Below are 14,486 nucleotides of genomic sequence, written 5' to 3' on the forward strand. Positions count from 1 at the left end.
TTACTCAGAAGCCTTGTGGCACATTCCCCCCACGGCCTTAGAGGCAGCCTTGGGGATCTTTCATAACATGGAAAGCGGCACAGTGTGCCACTGAAAGAGATCAGCTGCGCTGCAGGAAAAGAGAAGCAGCTCATGGTGGCTTGTGGAAGTGAGCCAAGCTACATTTAGCAAAGACGATACAATAGGGTGTCGCCAATGTGGTGACTGTGGAAGCTGTGGCGCCCTCAAAGACTTCCCTTGGCACCCACACAGCTTCTGAGCGCCCCCCTGCTCTCTCAGGTGTTGAGGGTAGTTAACTTTTTTCTCCACTAAAAAAGGAGGAAGTTGGAAGCTCTTTCCTGCTTGCCAATCGTATGTGCTCTTCGAGGCTCAAGACATACTTTTGCTGGGTCCAAGTTTTACCCAGATCCCCTGAAAAATCAAAGTGTGTACATGCACAATTTCTCTTTTTGTCTGTTAGGAGGAGAACAGGGACCTGTCCAGGGAGAGGGAAAAATGACCAGACAAGGGTGGCTCCTAGGGCACTGCATCTATGGGCCTTAAAATGTTGGCAGCCGTTTCAATACAGTCTCCAGCTGGGCCATCGCCACTAGGTCTGTCCCAAGGAAAGGCAAGACAGCCCACGCGGGAGGTCATATTTCAGGCTAATCTTGGACCTCATTTATTTATTTTTGGCCTTTTCTGTGTGCAATAAACATGTGAGCCCAGGACCCTGTGGCTGATTGTGCTAGCTCTGCACTCCACATTATCATCCACATCTCCCTACACAGGTTGGATAGAGGCTCCCCTCACACTGCCCCCACCATGTGTTTACCTTACAGTTAGTGACACCTTTAGAGAGCTATTATAGTATTACAGTCACCTTACTATATTTTTTTTATCAACACGCAGGGGGGGGGGAGGTGCAATTTGGATTCTCTGTCTCAGGCTTCAAAATGTATTTGAGCCATGCATTCTACCAGCCTGACTTGGAAAATGAGTCAAATTTGCTTGTGTATTAACTCCAAGCCGATTTTCCAAACAAACAAATGTGCACTTAAATGCTGATGGAGCTACATGTGTTTTTTTTTTAATCTGCTGAAATGTGGAGAAGCTAAAGGTAGGAAGTATGCAAGATTCGTCCACCCTGAGTCACCCACGCATACACAAACATAAAGAATCCATGAAGGTGTTCGTCAAGCTACAATTTTTATTTCTGTACAAGTCTCCCGTATGAGTGACAGGAAGTCCCTCCCCTATCCTTGCTTACACAGTAAACAAGCCATTAAGCAAACTGGGGGGGGGGGGGGGAAGCACACACAAAACAACAAGAAAGTCCTCCTCACACGAACCATTTACATCTTGCATTGCCCATCTAGCCCCCACCCCACTTCAGGGCCTTAGCGTCAGCCATCTTGAAATGGAGTGAAAATTGCTAAGAGGTTGTTGTTTTCTTTAAAAATTTTTTTTAAAAAAGGAGCTTCCCTTTGAATGTTATGTGGGGTGTGACTGTGTGCGATCCTGAGGGAGGACTTCATAGGGAAAAAAGGAAGGGTAAAGGGATTTTCAATGCTACAAGCCATTTGTGGTTTGGCATGGCCAATAATTTCATTCGGTATGCCTGGTTAGGCATCTAATACTCTGCCTGATTCAATATTGTGGGGTGGGGTGTTAGGTTGCCTCCTTACTTTCCTGACCAAGATTTGGTGCCTTTAAAGGCTTCATGATAGGAGAAACTAAAAATAAAGTGCAGGTCCAACACTCAGACACAACGAAGAGCACACCCCACTGAATTTCTGCCTGTTGTGAAGCTGTTAAAAGAGCCCCTTTGGGTTCCTCTCATGTACATAATATTTTGAACATGGGTTGAAATGCATGTGTGTGTGCATGTGAGAGAAAGTGTGTGTGAGGAGATAATAAATAAAAGTTTAAATAAGGTTATTGACATTTGTCGGCTGACCAAAGGCTGTTATCCAGTCCTTTGCCTCCTTGTGAGGAACACGTTGCTGGCTGGAGAAGCCGTTGCCCTCACGCAGCCTGTGCCGGGGGGCTTGTTACCTCAGAAAACCAAAAAAACTTAAGCAACCGCATTCCTGGAAACTCAGCACTAACTTCCCAAAGCATTTCTGAACAGGCCTCACTCTGACCCAGGACAGGAGAGAGGGATACGAGTGTGTGTTTGCACGTGGGCATTTGTAGAGGGGAACTGCAAAGAAAGCATTACACCTCACGCTTCTTCGAAAAGGGCATTTTTTTTTTTGTCCACATAAAAACACCTCACGTTTCACCCGGAAGGTTTTAAGGCACTGTTGTGAGAACAGATAGGTAGGAATCTATCACCCATCGCCCTTTGATGGAGCCCGTCAAATCCAGCCGGAAGTGCCCCTGGGTTTTATTGGGAAGAAAAGAAAGCTCGTTTCAAAATAAAACAAAAACGGAACCAAGAAGCATCCCTCCAAACGCGAGCCGGGAGTGAAGGAACAGTCCCTCGAGGTCCTTTGTTGCAGCATGAAACCAACTCCCGTGCACTGTGTGGGCTTGCAATGGAGCTGTAGAGCTGCCCTCTGCGGAGAGCTTGCGTGGCATGAGTGCACAGTCCCAGGAAGCAGGCATCTCAAGTACTTAACCAGTCATTTTGTTCACAGCTTTGGAAGAACGGCCTCCTTTGCCTCACACCTCCAACTGGGTAGACAATACGGTGCCAGAAGGCGGGGAGGCGCAGAAACGCCAAGGCTGGGTTCCATAACCGTAGTGCAATTAAACAGTTCCCCGAGCTGCAATGCCCGTCTCCGGGTGGCGCCGTTCCACGGGGAGCAGAGAAAACGGGGGCGTCTCCTTCCATTGCCCATGTCCAGCACTCGGGATCCCTTCTCGTCACACTTTTTGAACCCAGCGAAGAAGTGCAAGCCGTGGGGGTTGTGTGGATAAAACGGGACAGACAGATTTCTGCCCCATCAAGAGCTGCTGTTCACGGTTTATTATTAAAGCGGGGAAAGGTGGAAATAAAAGAGAGAATCACACACACGGGAAAGGGAGATAGAGAGGCAGGAAGAGAGGGAAAAAAGAAAACGTTAAAAACCGCCCCTGACAACACTAGGGGAGTGATGGAGCTGTGGAGTGCCCCTGGCCCTCCATTTTCGGCGTTCTCTCCCCGGCGTCCGTGAGGCTGATGGGCGCGCTACTCTTCGATGACAGCCCCGGAGCAGGAGAAAGGCCTTCCCGTAAAAGTCGGCAGCTTTAGTCAATGCTTTATTAGGACTTTCTTTCTCCCCCTTTTTTGTTTGGTTTTGGGTTTTTTTTTTTAAGAAAAAAACAAAAAACACCCCGGCTTAAAAAATCCCTGGAGTCACCATTGTCCTGGGTTCTGTCCCTCCCTCCTTTTCTTTCTTTTCTTTTTTTTTTTTGCATCAGAGAGCTGGTGCTTGGCTCTCTTCCTTTCTTCCTCAAGGGTTTGTGGTAGGGGGAGGGCATGTGGAAGCTACATGCGCGAAGAGGGGCTGGCCAGCTCGTAGAAAAGCAGGTAGGCGTCGCTGCTCCGGACGTGGCTTGAGGAGAGCGGTGTCACGCTGCAGGGGGAAAGAGGAGAAAGCAGTTAGGGGGCTGAGGTCTGGCACTGGGGTGGGGTGGAACCCCAGGGAATGTATATAATAAAAGAACATAAAAGAGGGCTCTGCTAGACCAAGGAACGTTCGAGTCCAGCATCCCATTTTCCAGTACAGGCGACTCCCCGTTTACGTGGGGGTTACGTTCCGAGGCACTGTGTGCTTAAGTGAAATCACAAATATTGGGAACATCATTGAGAAAACCTGCAAATGCCCTCTAAACCTCTGGAAACCCTTGGAAACCCTTAAAAAACAAAAACACCTGCCCACCACAATCGCTTCTCCAAAGGCCTCAAAGGTTGGCACAAAGGCTCATGGGATTGCACTTGCAAAGGTTTGTGGGATTGCTAGATGCTACTTTTGCACTGTTTTTTGCCATTTTTGTGCTCCTTTTCATGCCATGCCCGGGTTTGTGGCGATGCGCATGCGTGCATAAGAAGCATATGATCTATCACTAAGCATGGATGTCCACCGGTGGTGGGGGCAAGGGAAAACCATAATGCTCGGATTCCCAGTTTTCATTTTTTTAAAAAAGAAAAGAGAATGTTTCTAGCATTTGTAGAACCTAAGATTTGAGATACAGGTGCTGCTAATCTTCTGCGGGCCCCCATGTGAAAGCTGCAGCCCCCTTCCAATAGAGATATCCTAGATATACCGTGAGTCATTGAAGGCATGCCACTCTCCGGACACAGGGTTTTTGCAGTAAGCTGTGTAGTGACCTCCCATTGTGGTCCCACTGTGATTGGAGACGGCGTACAGGTTGTAAATAGCATGATCTGCAGGGTGAGAACAAAACAGACACACACAGCGTCATTTTTATGTTCTGTGCTCTATACATTACTTATCAATGTGTAAAAAGGAGAAGAAACACAGGCATCAGGACTTCATGAATCACATAGGCAAGCCCTGGTGAAATTTTGCTATAGTCTTATTTAAACACCTCTTTTTTGCTACTCAAAATTCTTTTGGTGCTGGCTCAAAATTTCACTTTTGCAGAAGTATGGTAGGGAGTTAGCTCTTTGCCACCCCTGCATTGTCCATTGGACATCCAGAAAGGATGAGAGGTGGCTGCGGGGAGCCCTCAGCATAGCTTGACAAACTAGCTGTGTTTGCGTTTCTGTGTGTTTGCATGAAATGTTGCCAGTCTTATTGAAACCAGATCCAAACCCATTCAATCCTCGTGGCTTCAAGGGATTCTGGGCAGGGTTGTGGCACTGGGGCAGCTGAGCAAAATTAAAAAAGGTCAACAGCATCATGGATTTATAATGCCCAGATGCTTTTGTGTGGCAGCAGGGAGCAGAAGTGGATGGTGTTATGGGGTGATGGCAATGACCTGACCTCCAGACAGGTGAGTTACTGTTGTTATTGGGAGGGAGAGGGGTCAGCTGGCAGGGAGGCCAGAGAATTGCAAATGCACTGGCAGGAGTACTGGACTGGCTCTTCCGATGCATTTGCACTGCGCTGATCTTTCTGTTATCTTTCCCTTTATCCTCCCAATAAGCAACAACGACCCAGCTCTCAGGAGGTTAACTATTCATCGTCACCCCACCATTTCATCTGCTGCTAGTGGGGAGCCAAGACTGTTAATTCAGTTTCAAACTAGCTTCATTTTATAGTGTACATAAAATGCTGCTCATTGAGCTCAACAATAAAGGTTTGATTTATAGTGTATACAAGAGGACTAAGAACTGCTTTGCTAGAATGGACCAAACTCTAGCTAGTCCACACTTCTGCTTTGAACAGCTGCTGCCAAGCTTTTGGATGCTTTCACACAGGGCATGACGGTGATGGCTATCTTGTTTGTTTGTCTCCAGCATCTGGCACTCAGAGATGGACTGCCCTTGTATATGGAGGTTCCATTTAGCTGCACTTGATAGTGTGAAGTCATATTGTTGACGCAACCTTCCCACCTGCAGTGCCCACCTTGCCCCTCTCAGGCTCCTCCCACCCATTCCAGTTCCTGCAAGGGGGGGAAAAAACCCCACTCACTGCAGTTTTGGGATGCAAATTCCCTCAGGTCCAAGTCCTTGAGTGGGAAATTAACGAACGTGGTGAGCTTGCTGGATCGCATCCTTGCTTCAGAGAAACGCTTCAGGTCTGGGATAGGAAGTTAAGGAAGAAGGGCAGACGAACTAACAGGACAGATATATTATGGGAAAGAAAGGAGGCTACTGGGCAACTTGTCCGACCCGTTTCTCATTGTTGGAGCGAAGGGTCTGGGCTCCCTGGAAGCTCTCTGCTGAGGCAACCTGCTACCCGTGGAAAATGGGCTACTCCATCATGCATAATCAGGGCTGTGTGTGCGCCTTACTGTATTTTAAAATCAAAGTTCTAACAAAGCTGTATTCTGTGACCTACACAGCCTATTCCAGTCAATTGCATTTGCTTAGTTTTGAATTTATTCCAGTCCTGTTATTCTGAATGCTTAAAAATTTAATGGCACATTTTTATCCTGCCCTTGTTCCAAGTTGCTCAGGGTGGTGTACAAGGTTCGCTTCCTCTCACAACAACCCTGAGAGGTAGGTTAAGGGGCTGAAGAGAGACTTGCAGAGGTCACACAAGAAGCCTCCCAGCCAACTGGGCATTCGAACCTGGGTGCCCTCATTTGACACATCCAACAAACTGGATTTCAAGTTACAGGAAGCAGCACTGGAACTCCATTCCCCCTCACCACCCCAGCTCAAACTTATTTGCTCATAGTTTGTGGCTAGCATGAGGGCTAGAATCTTGCACATTTAAAATCAAAACATTAAAAGTGGAGATCTTGAGATGCTGAATTCTATGCCCAATACAAAACCCCTGTGTGATGTTATTGCAGAACAGTTGCCCCCACCCCCATCTGTGATTCACTTGCCGTCTATATGCTCTCTAGAATAAGGACACAGCCACAAGGAAGGCAAAGGATACGCAACACTAAAATCTTTGGGAACCTCTGGATGCTGAATTTTTTCATGCATTTTGTTCTGGCTTTGCAGCGGCAGCAGGTCTGGAAAATAAAGGGAATCCTGATTAGTGGGAAGGTATCATTAGAGTGCTGTGTCACGGGGAAGCGGCTGGGGTAGCTCTTCTTCCTCTCCATCCTGGTGGCCAGGGCTCCTACCCCTTGAGGTAGTGGCTGCCTGCATTCCAGTCCACCTACGCCTATATGCGCACAGGAGTGCAGTAGCACCACTAGGAAACATTATCAACAAGTCTGGGGGCACCAACGGCCACCAAGAGCTAGGGAGAAAGGGAGAGATAAAGACCAGCAAATGCTGGCTGGATTTGCTTGGAGTAGGAAGTGGGTGGCAGGATTCATTCAGTTTGCCTTTTAAAGAAAACCTACCAAATTAGCACTTCCTTAGCCAGTAAATGAAAAACACAACCTCCCCCCCCCCACAGTTGCTGCTCAAAATTCACTCCTCTTAATTTTTGTGATGCAGTTCTCCAACCAAAAATTGTGTACAAAGCTGCACATATTAGCAAAAATAATGTATAAACCCATGTAAGGTTCAAGGAAACTGCTTGTGCAAATGCATATTGTATATTGGGAGAAATGCCAACAAAAAGGCACATGAATATCCCTTACTGGTTTCTCATCTCCGTCTAGGATGTCCTCCTTGGTGAAGAGATACATGCAGTCAATCAAGTTCACCTCCCCGTAGCTCTTCTGCAAAAAGAGGAAGACACACCAAAGAGGTGGGAGTTAAGAGCGTTCCGCCAGAGCTGGCATGCCGGGGATCGGGAAGGGTGGGGGTGCGGGAGACAAAACAGCACCGAGGTGGCCAGGAAGTAATGGAGAGCACATGGTTACCTTAGCAATGGGTAGTGACAGGTCCCAGAAGGGATCGAAGGCTGTTGAGCAGTAGCCACACTCACTGCATGTCAGAGAACTCTTGAGCTGCCCAACGAAGAGATCTGAAGAGGCAAAAAGTTGGGGGAAATGAAGAGCGGGGACATGCAAGGGAGGGATGGTTCACCGTTGTTGGCTGGACCAATCAGCGAAGGCTTTCCAAACACTCAACCTCTTTCCCAAACAAGACTGGGCAACTGGTAGCCTGAATGCTACACCTGTCCCAGAATCCCATTCTGCATGGCACTTAGCATCTCTACCAACCCATCTGCCTTACTTGCAGCAGAGGACTGGTATTCTGTGTTGGCCTCTGGGTGGAATCTTGCTAGTCATGTGACAGAGTGAGGCCATTGCCTCAGGTGGCAGATCTTAAGGGGTAGGGAGAGCTGTGTGTGTCACAGGGCCTGTTCTGCCCACCTGCCCGCCAAGCTATCCTACTGCCTTCTGGGAGCAGCAGAGGTCCATGTCCTGTTGTCAGTTTCAAAGTAAGATTTAACTGCCAGCCTGGCAGAGGCACCACCTAGTCCTTCGCCTCAGGCAGAAACATATCTTGGATCTGCATGGCGGCTAATCTGTGGCTTTCTAGGCAGGTGGAATCCAAATTTATGGGGTTCCATTTTGCACTTCAGGTGCCATCCTGGGGACAGGCTTCTCCCACATGCCTCTTAAAGGCTAAGGTTTTGACCCAGCCTCTCCAATTAGCTTTAATGATTCAGAAAGCCTTCTGGGCTCTATGTTGTTGTTGTTGTTCAGTCGTTCAGTCGTGTCCGACTCTTCGTGACCCCATGGACCAGAGTACGCCAGGCACGCCTATCCTTCACTGCCTCTCGCAGTTTGGCCAAACTCATGTTAGTAGCTTCAAGAACACTGTCCAACCATCTCATCCTCTGTCGTCCCCTTCTCCTTGTGCCCTCCATCTTTCCCAACATCAGGGTCTTTTCTAGGGATTCTTCTCTTCTCATGAGGTGGCCAAAGTACTGGAGCCTCAACTTCAGGATCTGTCCTTCTAGTGAGTACTCAGGGCTGATTTCTTTGAGAATGGATAGGTTTGATCTTCTTGCAGTCCACGGGACTCTCAAGAGTCTCCTCCAGCACCATAATTCAAAAGCATCAATTCTACGACGATCAGCCTTCTTGATGGTCCAGCTCTCACTTCCGTACATTACTACTGGGAAAACCATAGCTTTAACTATACGGACTTTTGTCGGCAAGGTGATGTCTTTGCTTTTTAAGATGCTGTCTAGGTTTGTCATTGCTTTTCTCCCAAGAAGCAGGCGTCTTCTGATTTCGTGACTGCTGTCACCATCTGCAGTGATCATGGAACCCAAGAAAGTGAGGGCTCTATGATGGACCATCAAAGCCTTCTCAACTCCTGGGCCTGAATCAGGTCACCTTATCTTTCTATACAAGCTTTGAAATCCAAGGCCCTCTCAAGCTGCTCTGATAAAACAGCCCCACTAAGCCAAATCACTACGGATCAAGATGAAACCGTAAGCCAGCCTTTGTTCTCTGTCTGCAAATTTTAAACAACCACATCAAGACTCAATTTTGCGCAGAACTGTACTTGAAAGGGCCTCTTAAGGGACAAACAAGATGCTGAGTACAGTTAACCTATCTCACTTTTAACATTTAAATACCAAATGTGTGTGAGAGAGAGCGAGAGAGGGTGATGGTTGTGAGATCATTTTTTAAAAATATGGCACAAAAATGAAGCAGCTTCATTGAAATGGGAGAAGGGCAGGTAAATTTATCGTGACTGCAGTGAAGGTGGAAGGTTTACATGCCATCTCCTGTGGCCTGCTATCTAAGGCTACATCTGCACCAGACATTTAAAGCAGCATCATTCGTTAATGGTGCCAAGAGTTGTCAGGAGACCAATTTCTGCCCCAGACAGCTACAATTCCCAGAATTGTTTAACCATCGACCTCTCCCCCTGGGCAACTCTGAAAATTATAGCTCTGCGAGCAGATTAGCAGCCTCCTAACAACGCTCAGAGTTAGACTTGGGTGGCGCTGTGGGTTAAATCACAGAGCCTAGGGCTTGCTGATCAGAAGGTCGGCGGTTCGAATCCCCGCGACGGGGTGAGCTCCCGTTGCTCATTCTCAGCTCCTGCCCACCTAGCAGTTCGAAAGCACGTCGAAGTGCAAGTAGATAAATAGGTACCGCTCTGGCGGGAAGGTAAACGGCATTTCCGTGCACTGCTCTGGTTCGCCAGAAGCGGCTTAGTCATGCTGGCCACATGACCCGGAAGCTGTACGCTGGCTCCCTCGGCCAGTAACGCGAGATGAGCGCCGCAACCCCAGAGTCGGATACAACTGGACCTAATGGTCAGGGGTCCCTTTACCCTTTTAACAACGCTCAGAACCATTAAAAAACTGCAGTTCCCAGGATTCTCTGGGGAAGCCAAGACTGCTTAAAGTGGTAGGATGCTGCTTTGAATGCATGGTGCAGAGATGTGGCGTAAGATCTAAAAATAATTTAAAATGTTAACTGAAATCACACAGTTAGTGCAATGCTTGATGCTGTGGGAAATGTGCTGAGTCATGGAATGTCAGGACAAGGCTGCTGTCTCATTCAGAGTTCTGAGCTGAAATCACCACCACCTCTACCTGGGATCCTGATGCCTTCTCCTAACTCCCAATTCATCCTGTGGTGGCTCTGGAGTCTCAAGGGCTGCACTTTAAATCACAGGTGGGGAACCTGTTGGCCCTTCAGATGCTGGGAGCTGCTGCTGGAGGGCCACAGGTTCCCCACTGCACTGCTCTACTGGCAAAGACTTACCCCCAATCCGGCTGTCTTCTCTTGCCAGGTATTTCATCCACATCTGCCTGCCCTTTTCATCATCGCTGCAAAAAAAAAGGAGATAGAAAAAGTCTATCCAAGGCTCTTCCATCACTCTCACCCTACCCTACCCAACCCTACAGGACTGATGTAAATATACATTTGGGAGGTGTGGGGCCACTGTGTATCTTAAAGCATAATTTTATCCTGCTCTTTGGCAAAAACAAACAGCCAACTGCTCCCAGAGCAGTTTACAAGTGTCCATAATAAGACATTCCCTGCCTTCAAACTTACTATCTAATAGGCACAACACAAAATGGAAAAAGGGATTGCGATGGAGAAAAAGAAAAGAAAAGCCAGGCACTATATCCTAGTTACAATTTCTCATTTTTCCAATCTGAAGCTCCGCCTGCCACATTTTCCACATCAGTTGGCAGCTTTTATTTTTTTAAGCCCTTTTGCATGTAGTTTTGACCAATATATACATTTCTGCAAGCAACTTTCCCTAATAATATACCATACTTTTCCATGCATAAGACTAGGTTTTTTTAAACTTAAAAATAATGTTTAAAAGGGAGGGTAGTCTTATACATGGGGGCAATCTCCCCCCCATTTTCTTAATTTTAGGTCCCCCAAAATAGCGGGCATCTTATACACAGGGGCATGTTATACACAAAAAAATACAGTAATTCATTTTAGGAGCCAGTGCCACCCGCAACCCAATGCCCACCCCCCTGCCTGCTCTTCCCAGTTCCTTCACACTCTACTGCGACTCACGTGAGATGGTCTAGGTTGTCTTGGTTGCCTTTGGGCCTCACCAGCACTCGGTTCACCTCACTGTGGAGCCCATCAAGGAGAAACCGCAGGAACTCCTGTGCGTCTTGCTGGCTGCAAAGAAGAGAAAGGTAAGCATTAACTAATCCCCATCAGAGATGCAGGTAAGGTCTTCTAGACAGGGTCATGAGAGCTGGAAACTTAACTCCCACTTGGCTAGTCAGCTTCCTAGCCAGCTTCTGAGACCAAATTCAGGGCAAACTCAGGCCTTTTGCAGGAAGAACTGGTGGGTGCAGGCGCGGTTAAATGCCATGGTTCCTAAGGTTGTGATCCTACCTTGCAAACATCCTTTCACATCAGCTGACACTAGCTATGTTTGCATTAAAGCAATTCCTACTACGGTAACTGAATCTTACTCTATCTCTGCACCAGGTTATTTTGGGTGGGTGGGTATAAAGGAGCCCAAAGCTTGGTGCAAGCTAAAAGCGTATTTGAGGTTGTGGGTTTTTTTGTTTGTTTGCAGGTGTATTCTGCAACATGCCATTGATACATTAATACTGCATTAGTGGTCAATTTATACTGGTTTCCCCAAGGCTGATGCATTATTGCCACTTGAAAGGGCAGTCTTGCTCTACAGCACATAAAAAAGTAGGAACACTTGTGGTAGGTCCCAGGATTTCAGACAGAAGTAACGGGGCACGCACCAATTTGAAATGAACCAGGATAGCCGCTCAAAAACCTTTTGCAGGCGCAGACAGTACTGAAAGTGGAATTATGTATAATTAAGGGTACCTTTACCTTTTTACCCTGAAACTATGACATGCACAAAGCATCACAAATGCACAATAAAAATGACCAGAGGGGCTACATCTGGAGACAACTAACCAACCAACCCCCTGCCCCCCAACAAATAATTTTGTCCATTGGAAAATGAGCAGGTGGAAAAAATTCTTACTTGTAACCAACAAAGCGGGGTGCGTATCTTTGAATCTGTGTCTTGAATTCAGAAGGACTCACGGATTCATTGGGGGATGACGTCCATAGTGCCTGGATGAGCTTGGCAAACTCTGGACAGTGGAGGGGAGAGGGCGAATGGGGAGGAGGGGGGGCAGAAAGAAAGAAAATACTTGAAGGTTAGGCTTGTCAGGGAAAGGGCAATGGCTTTGCCATGGAATCTATTCCACAAAATGTATCTGAAAGACCCTAAAGTCTAGTCTGAACAACTATGCCAACAACAATTTTCCTATGCTAAAATTGGATGGACAATTCCAGCTGGGAGTGTGAAAACAGAGGCAGGTGATGAATTGAACCCCCCCCCAAGAGGTCATAAAATATGGATAAGTGGTTCCCAAGTTGTGCAGTACTATAGTTGCAATGATATGGAGAGACAGTGTGATGTAGTGGTTAGACGGCTGGGAAACCAGGGTTCAAATCCCCACTCGACCATGAACTTGATTGGGTGACCTTGGGCTGCCTCTCTCAGCCCGGCCTACCTCGCAGGATTGTTGCGGGGATTAAATGGAGAGTGAGGGGGAGGGAGCTCCTTGGAGAAAAAGGCTGGGATATAAATGCAATATATTATAAATAATTATATTTAGGCTGCCTCCGGGCTATTTTGTGGAAGAGAATCAAGTGCACGCTGGAAATTTAGGTTTGCACAATTAATGTGGATTAAAACGGCATCTCTCTCTCTCTTGCTCAAGTGCAGCGAATTCACTTGGCAAAAAAAGAATCAGACTGTTTGCTGTTTGGAAGGTGAGAGGGGAAAGCGCGAGATGAACAAATGACTCATGGGAAAATGTATAAACACCCTACAGACAAATCAGGATGAATGTGGGACAAAGGCTCATTGCCATATACCTACCGCCCGTAATCCCGCAAACAAATTAGAGTGAATGCGTAATACAGTCAGGATATAGTCTAACCTCTGTGTAAGCTTTGTGCAAGCAAATCAGGTCATCTGGGAGGAGCCCATAGATAAATGGAGGTCCAACTATTGGTCCACCGAGCTCTCTATTGTATATTCTGGCTGGCAGCAGCTCTCCTGGGTCTCAGATGGAGACCCCACATTAGCGAGAGATACCTCTCCCCCCCCCTCAGATGCTTGGCTGTCCACCCCCATTTTGGTACTCCTGGGTAGGCAGGAAATGCATTCAGGAGACTCATCAAGCCCACCACACATGACTGGAGTTTATCTCCTGCTGCAGAGGAGACAGAAAAACAAAGAGGGTAAAACTGAAACCTAGAAAAGTCATTTAGCATTTCCTCAGAGTTCTCTATTATTGTATTTCTGTATCGTTTTGAGGCATGCTTCTCTTTTTGCTCAGCTGTGGAGGAAGCACTGAATTTCCTTCCACCTCTAGAACCCACCCACCCTTCTCCGGGGGGGGGGGGGGCTTAAAGTCAAATCTGCCCCTGGGAAAGACCCTGGTTTGAAACTTCTGGGGAGAGAGCAGCTGCCAGTCAGTGTTGACAATATGGAGCCGAGCGGTCCAAGGGCCTAATTGGTGTAAGGCTGCTCGCCTGTGTGTGAAGTGTTGCAGTCCTTACCAGCCATGAGGGCCATCTGCATGCGGCTTTTGTTGTTCAGGTCGTGGGCGTACTGGTTCTGCAAGCAGTAATCTCGGAGATCTTTGGTGTTGCTTAGACACTGCAGGATTGAGTTCATAAAACACTACAGGAGGCAAACAAATGAACATGCATGAAGTGTAAGGACAGACAAATAGGGTCAACTTTCTTTTCCTTTCCCCCTTTTTCTAATTTCAAATTCATCTGGTCACATTTCTGCATCAGATCGGGACCCCCCCCCCCCAATCTCATAAATATCTGACCGCATTTTAGTGCCCATTCATCCTAACGTGCACATTCTGGTATGCAATTTTGCCTACTATACACATATTTGCAAGCGGTTTTCCGTACTAAGAACTTTATTTAGGTATGTAAAACATTTACATATCTTGCCGTTCATCACCAAGAGCTCTGTTAGGCAGCTAACAGAAACATAACCGTAAATTAAACCTTTTTAACATATCGCTTGCAATTTTACAATGCAGGACGAAAGGGGGGTGGGAAATATGTCTATCTCTGAACTGTAGTTCAGTGCGGAGAAAGGATTTGCGGTTCTTTCAGAACCTGATGCAAATTTATCTCCGAAGGGGGGAATGTTACGGAAATTATGGGGGGGGGGTCACCTAAGCAAAGTCTCCTCCTGAGTAAACTCATTTGGGGTATGGAGTGATGCCCTTAAGGGGACCCATCTCTCTGCCATGATCCAGTAGGCGAGAGACCACTACACAGGGAAATGCCTCAGCAGGTAATCTCTGGGTGCTTCAAGCTAATATCCCTCAACCAGAATCCCATTGTTCTCTCCCAGATAAGTGCACAAGGTATCCTTGCCAGTACTTAACACCCATTCACACTTCTCAGGGCTATCTCCCTGATATTGCTCTGTTTCCCCCATATGCTAATCTTGTCTTTCCTGTTTTTCCTATATGTAAATCATGTATAACCCTTCCCTT

At 47.1% G+C, this 14,486-nt stretch overlaps 1 protein-coding gene across 2 annotated transcripts in view; it reads right to left on the reverse strand.

Annotated features, from left to right (window-relative positions):
- Positions 1 to 3,367: 3,367 nt before the first annotated feature.
- Positions 3,368 to 14,486, reverse strand: part of USP2 (ubiquitin specific peptidase 2) — a 70,957-nt gene continuing 59,838 nt past the window's right edge. For both annotated transcript variants that reach the window (XM_033171726.1, XM_033171727.1), the window contains 10 exons: positions 13,519 to 13,642; positions 11,924 to 12,035; positions 10,972 to 11,082; positions 10,195 to 10,259; positions 7,375 to 7,478; positions 7,150 to 7,230; positions 6,489 to 6,567; positions 5,571 to 5,678; positions 4,237 to 4,357; positions 3,368 to 3,545 (listed from right to left, as the gene is read on the reverse strand). In XM_033171726.1, coding sequence (XP_033027617.1) covers positions 3,458 to 3,545; positions 4,237 to 4,357; positions 5,571 to 5,678; positions 6,489 to 6,567; positions 7,150 to 7,230; positions 7,375 to 7,478; positions 10,195 to 10,259; positions 10,972 to 11,082; positions 11,924 to 12,035; positions 13,519 to 13,642 — 993 coding nt within the window. In that variant the 3' untranslated portion in view covers positions 3,368 to 3,457. The remainder of the gene's footprint in view (positions 3,546 to 4,236; positions 4,358 to 5,570; positions 5,679 to 6,488; positions 6,568 to 7,149; positions 7,231 to 7,374; positions 7,479 to 10,194; positions 10,260 to 10,971; positions 11,083 to 11,923; positions 12,036 to 13,518; positions 13,643 to 14,486) is intronic.

This window comes from Lacerta agilis, chromosome 15 (genome assembly GCF_009819535.1).
Source record: "Lacerta agilis isolate rLacAgi1 chromosome 15, rLacAgi1.pri, whole genome shotgun sequence".
NCBI classification, from domain to species: Eukaryota; Metazoa; Chordata; class Lepidosauria; order Squamata; family Lacertidae; genus Lacerta; species Lacerta agilis.